The sequence below is a fragment of the Ursus arctos genome, unplaced genomic scaffold, assembly GCF_023065955.2.
Source record: "Ursus arctos isolate Adak ecotype North America unplaced genomic scaffold, UrsArc2.0 scaffold_5, whole genome shotgun sequence".
Lineage (NCBI taxonomy): Eukaryota > Metazoa > Chordata > Mammalia > Carnivora > Ursidae > Ursus > Ursus arctos.
The window spans coordinates 80,215,559-80,225,096 of NW_026623067.1; the positions used below are offsets into that span (position 1 = coordinate 80,215,559).

The window sequence follows — 9,538 nt, forward strand, 5'->3', positions numbered from 1 at the left end:
AAAATTAAAAAAAAATTCCTTAAACATTGAAGAATAATAAAACAGTGTTTACTGTAAGTATAATGTGTGAGCAGGATCCTTGCTTTAGTGGCACTGTTTTTAATTTTCTTCTTTCTCACTGATGTATCTCAAACACAGAACCACTAAATAAGCAGTCAGTAAATATTTGTTGGATTACTAAAAAAAAAAAAAACCCAAACAAACAAAACAAAGTAAATGGAATGAGGAAAGGAGGTAATAAAGATTCCACTCAGTAAGGAAAGACATGTTGGAATAGAGGGGAGACTATTTCTAATGGAAAATTAGAGTCCATAATCAGGTACAAATACCATGAGTACAGAAATCTTGGATTTTTATACATGCAAGGTTGGGAGGATCAGCTCTGGCAGGACACAGGGATGTACCATGTTTTTTGTTTGTTTATTTGTTTGTTTTTGAGGTAAAAATGTAGAGTTTTACAATCTGCTAAAGAGTTTGGTATATCCTGCTGTTATTGGAGAACCATTGGGGTTGTTTGTGTGGAGTATATGTAATCGGATAATCAGATCTGTGTTGTGGAATAATACTTCTTGTAGTACTAGGGAAGTTGTCCTGGAAGAGACGAACGATGGAGAGCGGCAGACCAAGGAATGTAGGAGGCACATAAAGAAGGGATGATTTCCATGAGATATAATTGCCTGTAGTTATCTTTTATTTTGCAGCCTGCCTCATCACAGACCTTTCTCCAATACTTATCCCTCTCTTATGTCCCACTTTTCATGAATTTTGTGTTCCATTAGGGAGCTAGACATTAATCAGAGTTACATAAAAAGAGAGAATAAGTATAGGGTGATATGAGAACTTGTAGTGGGGACATAGAACAAATAACCAAAAACTAATTGTCCAGAAAACCCTCTTGGACATGATATGTTAATTGAGACCTGAAAAAAATGAGTAGAAATTAGCAAAATTAAAAGTGGTTATAGGGTTGGGGGTTGGAGAGAGAACAGCAGGCACAAAGTACCAGAGGCAAAAGAGAGTGTAGAGTATTCAAGGAACTAGAAGAAGTTAAATAGATGCTATATTAATACCTGTGAGAATGAATGAATGAGTGAATGAATAATTTTTGAGCTTTGAATGCAAAAATGAGAGTGATAAGTAAGGCAGAACAAAGAATCAAAAGGCAGATCATGATCCATGGCAGTCAGTGAGAAGTCACTCAGCAGGTTATGAAAAGCCACTTGAAAATTTTAAGACAGGGAAACATAATCAAAGTTCTGTTTTGAAGATTACATAGAGTGGAGAGAAGCAAGATATGGAATAAGGCAACCAGGAAGACCAGTTAGATGGTACAAGTACATGGGGTGGTCAATACCAGAGCGATAGCAAAAGAAATAGAAAGGAGTAAATTATTAAAGAGACTTTGAAAGGTATTATGAACAAAATTTAGGAATTGTGTTTGGAGAGTAAAGGAGGGAGAAATGGTTATAATAATGGAGAAGCATGTTTCAGGGGTAATGATAATTATCAATGATTGATAATTATTAATAATCATCTTCAGATTTTCAGTAGTATGACCCCGTATACTTAAAAAAAAGACTTAGAAAAAACTTTAATGTAGATATGGTTAGTTGAAGTAAGAACAGCAGATAAACAGTGTTTACCTGTTCATTCATGCATGCATTCATTCATTCATTCATTCATTTCATCCAAGAAATGAATGATGAAGCAGCTATATATATATATAGCAACTGTTTAATATCCGGCACTGATCTGGCCACTTGGGGTACACTACAGCCACAAAACAGAAAAGAGAAAGAAAAAAATCCTGACTTTGCGAAGCTTAACTTCTTAGTGAAAAGATGAGATTGGGAGGTTGCCAAAATCAGGAGTAATGTTCTTTTCTAGGGCAGACCTACGTTTGCCTCTTTTAAAAGGAACAATAAGTTCATTTTTATTTTCACTTGTCCTCCTATATCCTTCTACGTTGATTTTTTTTTCTCAAAGATCACATATTTATGCATTACTTTAGAAAAAGATTTGCCTTTTGTTTGAGAATAATTTCAGAGCTTCAGAAAAGTTGTAAGAATAAAAATAACACAAAGAATATCCTATTATTCTTAGATCTAGATTTACCAACATTTTACTTCATTTGTTCTCTTCTGTGCTCTTTTTCTGTCTTATAAATACAGAAGAATGTATATTCCTCATTTTATATTTACCTAATGTTCTGATGTTTCCTTATAATTAGGATCATGTTATGCATTCTTACCTGAAATACTGTGTAGATCATGATATGTCCTTCTCGGGGTACCCTATCTGGAGACACACAGTGCCCGTCTTTCCTTCATTAGCAGTAGTAATTTTGATGCACCTACTTAAGGTTTTGCCCAATTTCTTTAGTATGTTACTATTTTTTCCCCATTGCAACTAATAAGACATTTTAAAATCATGAAAATATTCTGCTTTTATCAAAATTTTTCCATAAGTTTAGCAGTCATTACTCTTGATTTTTGCCTGATCTAATCTTCATGTGATAGTTGCAAAATAATGATTTTCCAACCTCAGCATTTCCTTTATATTTGCCAGTATGTATTGTAGTGTAAGCAAGAGCTCTCTCTCATTCCTTCTGTATTCATTTATCTAACTATTGACAGTATGGAGTCATGATTTTTCTCCTTTTTCAGTGGTTTATAATTCATTGCTGTCCTTGCCAGTGAGAGCCTCTTCAAGCAGGCTTCTGCGCCCTTGTGATTTGCTTCCATTTTTTTTAAGGCAATTCCTCACATTCTGGCCTAACAAGATGTTCCAGGCTCATTTTTGTACCTACCCTGCCCTAGTGATGGAATTAGCCATTTCTCCAAAGAGCCTTGGTTTCTTTGGCAACTAAGAGAGCTCTTTGTTACTAAGGTGTGTCCTTGCTTCTTGGCCCCTTCAGCAGACAGGTCTATGAAATGTATGTGTATGTGCACATACACACGCATGCCCATATACATGCATATTCACATACGTTAGCATACTTTGCATAGTTTCACTCCATACTTCCCATTGTGCCTTGCTGGTGTATTGCCACTGTGTTCTTTCTTGCCTTCTTCCTTTACCATAGTTGCATTTCTTCGTTCCATCATGAGAATGACTTCGAGCAATCTTCTGGATCCCAGCATCAGCATTTACTCATTTACTTAATTCTCTAATAAAACTAACAGTTTCAGAATCGCTTTGCCTATGACACTAAAATAAACAAGGCTTCTAAGAAGGTTTAGGATTTGTTAGTTTTCTTTTCACAACCCCATCTTGCACAAGACTGAGAGTACATTATTAGATATTTATTAGATATGTAAGTGATTTGGCCTAGTTTCCTCCTCCCTCTTCAGTGTGTTTATCATAATCACTTGAAATATAATTGAAGTCGTTTGATCTTGCTTTCTGTTTTAGATTTTTTCCTCCCCTTCCCATTTTCATTGTCATTTTTAATATGAAAAATACTAATGTGCTTCCAAAAGTGAAAACTATACACATTTTTTTGAAGATTATACACACACACACTCAGAGAAGTATCATTCCCTCTTGTATTCTTTCCTCTCCATTTTCGCCACCTCACCCCTCATAGGTAATCATTTTCATTATTTATCTGGTTTATCTTCCCTTCGTTCTTTTGATAAAAGTTGACAGAAATATGTATTTCTTAACACTTTTCTTTTTACACAAGAGGTAGCATACAATATATGTTCTTTTATACTTTTTTGTTGCATTTTGTAATATCTCCTGTAACTCATACTATATAAGTTCATAGAAATATTTTTCATTTTTAACAGCTGCATAGTATCCCATGGTGTGTAGGTACCGTGGTTTATTCAATCCATTGCCTATGCTTTAACGTGTAGGTGGTTTTCAATTACTTTGCAATTATGGGTTATACTTCAATGAATAACCTTGTGCATATGTATTTTTGTATTGTTGCAGGTTCATTTTCAGGGTAAATTTCTAGAACTGGGATTATGGGTCAATAGGTTTCACATGAAATCAGTTTTAACCATGAAAATGAGAGGTGACTATGAGGCTTCCCAGTGGACGTAGCAAATGGCATGGATTCGTTTTTTTCATTAAAAACAGTGATAAATTGCCTGTCATTTGTCCTCAAATACTCTACTAAGCTATGGGGATATGGTGGTGAACGAAATTGGACAAAATGCCCATTCTCATTTTAGTTGACAATCTGGTAGATCTACATAGGCCAGAAATACAGAACAAAGACATCTTGGCTAGACTTGGGATTCCCCTTTACTGGATTTTGATCTTGCCAAAATCAGGGATAATGTTCTTTTCTAGGGCAGACCTACTTTTGCCTCTTTTAAAAGGAACAATAAGGTGAATATTTCAATACACTGAGAAGCAAACAGTTTTTCTGTGTTCTCCCTTTTTATTCTTCACACAACATTAAACATTTATTTAAAGAATACCTGTACTGATTCTAGACCTCTGCTTTGATTTTTTCCATGGTCTGTGCAGTTACAGACCCCTTTTTCTGACTCTCACTTAGGGGAAGGTAGATATATTTCTTTTCTACTACAGTCTCATTAGTAGAAAACAGTCATTTTCTGCTGCTGGCAACAGTTTCAGAGAGGTGTGTTTATATTCCTATTACTGTCTGTAGCTTAGAGATTATTGTTTGTGGTAAGATATACAGTCCAAACTCTGCAACTTCATTTGAAGCCGATTCATTGGGCAAGACTCTCTCTGCTCTTCTAATGTTAGTATTAGAGATTAAACATTCATTATGCCACCAATTTAGTCAACATTTCAAATTTATCCTGTGGGAAAGATACATATAGGTCTTATTGTAACTGACCTAAGTAACATTATCAAGGTTAATGCCATTTGTTTCTCCCATTAATAAAGGAGGAAAATCAATACTTGTATGGAGAGTTTATTGTAAGGTATTTCTAGGCCCTAAAAGAGGACTTCCACCAAAGACTTCCCAGCAATCCTAACATATAAATGGTAGAAGAAACAGAAGGAATGGATGATGATATTGGTAGAGATGTCTTTAGAAGGATAAGATCAGGGGTCTTATCACTGAGCCCAGGGAAGAGCCTGGACACAGTGAGGTAACAGAACTACACTAGAAGCAATTATAATAGTCACTTGTTAGTAAGTATCTACTTGAGTGCAGGATATACAGACAGTGTATTAGGCCCCTTACATATATTATGGAATCATCAAGACAGTCTTGTAAAGTAGTTCCTTTTGGTCTTATTTTAAAGATAAGAAATCTGAGGCTCACAGAGTTGAAGTAACTTAGGCTTCTCTTCCTGCTGTAATTGAATTCCATTTTTAAATATTTATTTGATTTATACCTTTATAAAGAGAATAATTGTAAATTCTCTTCATTCTGTCTTCTATATCAGCTCTTGCTATTACTCTTTATTTTGCAAATGTGGACCCTAAAATGAGGAATATAAATGTTATGATATGCCTATCTTGCCAACTGCAATGCAGAATCATATTAGTTTACAGTATAACTGCTGGTAATTCTTGTGGGATTAGCTCTTACTGATGCTGCCTTCATTGTTTAAGTGCTTTCTAAAATTAGTTCCTCTTTATTTTCCAGATTCTATCCACAGAATAACAGGAAGCAAGTTATTTCCAGAGAGGCAAATGAATTTCCTTGCTTATAATTTTATCACAGCATAAAACTATCCTTTTGTAGTCAGCTCTTTCTGAGAAGAGTGTTTTTATTGTTTTTAATACATCAGAATTTTAATGATTGTTGTTGGTAGTTAGAATTTGGTGTCATTATTTTCACTGTTTCTTTCTTTTAGATGGAGCCATATGAAACTGCCACTATATGGTTTAATCTAAATTTCAAGGAAATTTGTTATTTCATATAATAGTATGTCACAATAGATAGGGCTGACTCCAAACACAGTACATCAAGGCTCTGGCTCCTTTTATTGCCATCCCCTTGGTTCTGTACACCTTCATGTGTTGGCTTCATTTTTAGGCTGATAATAGGATGGTGACTGCATTTCCTATAATCATACCTAGGATGGTAACTTTCAGTGAAAGTTTAGGGACTTCCTTGTGTACCTTCCTTAGGAATGAGAAAATTTTCCCCGGAAACTCTAAACAGAGCTGTTTTGTTTGTTTGGTGGTTTGTTTTTGTTTTCCATATCATTGGTCAGGTGGCCATTTCTAAATTAAACCCTGGGAAGAGAAATGAAAATACCATGATTAGCTCAGAATTATCATTTGTGTTTCAATAGATTCTGAAGAGTTAACCACCATTACCACTGTATCTAGTACTTTAAGCATTGAGGTTAATACAGTCAAATTGGGAAAATGTAGGAATGTGAAAAAAAATAACTTGAGCAACTTGGTTAATACAATTTCTCTTAAATTTGCAATTGACATCCTAATTTTGTATATTAGGGGTAATTTCTAATGTTTAGTTCCTGAAACATTTTGCACAAAGATTTTAGAAAACTAGAAAACAAATGTCAATTCTTTAACTGTTTTGTTGGGTGTTTCAGCCCTCTTGAATAGAAAAACTGATGAGGAATTAGACAGCGTATGCTAACTAAAAATTACCTTCACTTTCTCAAAGAAAAATATTGGAAACAAATACTCATAACCCGTCCCCAAAACAATTTAAAACAGTGCTTTACGACACAAAACAACAAATGGGAACAATACTTCGTTATTCTGTTTTATTTCTACTGAACAGTAAAATTATTAGTATTTTATGTTGATGTACACAAGACATTTTAACAGTCTTGGTAGCAGCTTCTAAAAGCTGACCAGTCATCACTTCAAGGCTATCTTAGTAATTTTTATCAAGTATGTAGTTTTTAAAACCCTAAATTTGATTTTTAGCTACTTTTGTTCTGCTTCATTAAATTTAATATTGTATGTCTTCATTACATTTGTGCTCAATGTTACTTGACCACAAAATGTTTTCTGGTTATTAACATCAGCATATCAGAATTAGAAAACAAATTTGATATAAGTATTTAACCAGAAACACTCATTAAGAAGATCTTATTCAAATTTGAAAATAGTTCTAATTTCTAAAACACTACTTTCAATGTGAAACTTAACGTATTATCAGAATAAACACTAAGGTTATTCAAAGTAAATAGAGTATAGGAATGTGTTTACCTGTTTTGGGGTTGATTATGAATCTTAAATGGATTCCTGAAACTATACATTAAGAGATTCTTCATGTACTAGGTACTTCTTGATTCCCAAACATCTCATAGTGTCATTGTTAAATGTTGCCTAGGTTCTTCAAAAGTGGTCTGAGTTCAAAAGGCTATTTAATGCCATGGTTGGGAATTAGGTACCTGTCATTTTATGTTCTTACTCTGCTAAATGAACTGCAAGTTTTATTCATCTGATTTTTTTCATAGTCCATAAATTCATTATCAAAATGATCAAGAGTTTCAGGCATGCAAAGGACAGGAGTTGTATAAAAATGAGGACTAGGTTACATTGTTTTTTAATAACCTTCAGTATTTTTGTTAAAAAACTTAAATTTATCCTCAAACTAAAATATATAAGAATTTCATTAGCTTTAGATTGTTTACTAAAGATTCAGATAAAACAATAAATTAGAGGAGCATATTAGTCATTCATATCTCCATTGAAGTTCTAAATGTTAATGGTGATTATAAAGATTTATTAAGTTAGTAAAATCTGCACACCTTTGGCTGTTCTTTTACTCTATACTTTTTGTTGTGCTGTTCTTACTAGCAGAAGTTTCTTGGAAGATATGGTTTAGATTAATAGTGCAACCTGATATGTAATTAGAATTAAGGTCTATAAAGATGTATGTGTTAAAAATATAACCTCACATTACCATAAACTAGTCAGTAAAGTAAGAAAATAGGCAAACCTACGGAAAACCTCTGTATGGATACATTTTGAAACAGTATTATAAATATTAAAAACGTTTTTGAGGGGCACTTGCGTGGCTTAGTTAAGCGTCGAACTCTTGGTTTCGGCTGAGGTCGTGATCTCCAAGTTGTGAGACTGAGCCCCAGATTGGGCTCTGCGTTCAGTGCAGTCTGCTTGAGATTCTCTGTCCCTCTCCCTCTGCCCCTCCTGCTGGTGTGTGTGTGTACATGTACACACGTTCTTGCTCTCTCCCTCTCTCTCAAATAAATAAATTTTAAAAAACCCCAAATATATATATACATATACATATATATATATATATATATATGTATATGTATATGTATATATATATATATATATTTTTTTTTGCTTTGTTTCAGAGTGTACTTCCAGGTCTGCAGCTTCAGTTAAATCCTCATTTCTGGGGGTTTAGAAATAGGATCAGTTAAGAATTGTATTTACAGAAACTATAGAAACAAATAACTATGTTGTTTACTTAAAGTCAATTAAGAATATTATATGGGGGTATCACTTTAGTAAGTTTTTAATTACCCACACTAATTATATATAAAATCTCTTTGGAAATATTAGAATCATATTTTGAAAGATAGACTCTGATATAATTAACATAGGCAAAATAATCATGTGTTTTATCAGTGCCATTCATTATAATTCCCTTAAATACTTTCATTACCTTCTGCCACTCCAAACCTTTGGGAATATTTTTAAATGTGTTTTAATTTGTTCCAGAATGAGTATTTAAAGTTTTGTTTTATTTTTTTTTTTTTTCCTGCAGATAAGAATGTGCCTTTTGATGAGAGGACTTCATCTTTCTACAATGAAGAGCAGAATTTCTATGTTTAAGGAATAAGAAGCCACTTTATCACTGGGGCGGGGGGTATTTAAGTTACATATATTATGACAAACTTTAATTTGTTGTTGCAATAAATACTGTATCATTTTGTTATGTCTTTGTATGTATAGAAGTGCTCTTAATGGGCTCAGTTGTTGGGAGTGAACTGCACTTATAATAGAAATCTGTGTGAAAATTACTTTAGAGCAGGGTGTTTTCTGATTAGTTACCGTTTTTTGCTTACCATGTTGTAAACAGTTTAAAATATTAATCAGTTAATGTTGTTTTGTTTTGGGTTTTGTTTTGTTTTTTTGGAGGGGTTGCCCATTAGTTGTTTTTTTTTTCTCCATTAAATGTTTTTTGCTGAAACTATAAATCCCAGCAACAAACTGGTGTATAAAAAGAATTTAAAATTTCTTTACAGAGACGTATTCCCATTTTTGTGGGGGAAAAAAGCCAAGTTTATTACTTTGCATTTGGTTTTTTTAAATACTAATAAATGAGTTGTATGCAAAAAAATAAATATGATTTAAAAATTACTTTTAAAGTGGTATAGACAGAATATGTTTACAAAGTAAATCCAAAGAGTATAGAATTATATATTAACAAAAGTATTTTATATGGTTTCTAGAAAAATCTTTCAAAAAAAGTTTATTGTATTTAGCAACTTGTTAAGATACCGACTTTGTTTAGATATTTTAGAAAACAGTGGATTGCAAAGCCATTTTATTTATTTACAGTATTGTGAAAGATAGAACTAATGGCATAACCTTCCAGTCATATATTAAGGTGCAGGAGAGTAAGGAA

The 9,538-nt window shown here is 33.2% G+C and overlaps 1 protein-coding gene across 1 annotated transcript in view; it reads left to right on the forward strand.

Annotated features, from left to right (window-relative positions):
• Nucleotides 1–9,270, forward strand: part of FAM174A (family with sequence similarity 174 member A) — a 32,942-nt gene extending 23,672 nt beyond the window's left edge. The window contains exon 3 of the mRNA XM_026498562.4: nucleotides 8,675–9,270. Within this exon, the coding sequence (XP_026354347.1) occupies nucleotides 8,675–8,678 (4 nt within the window). The 3' untranslated portion in view covers nucleotides 8,679–9,270. The remainder of the gene's footprint in view (nucleotides 1–8,674) is intronic.
• Nucleotides 9,271–9,538: the final 268 nt, after the last annotated feature.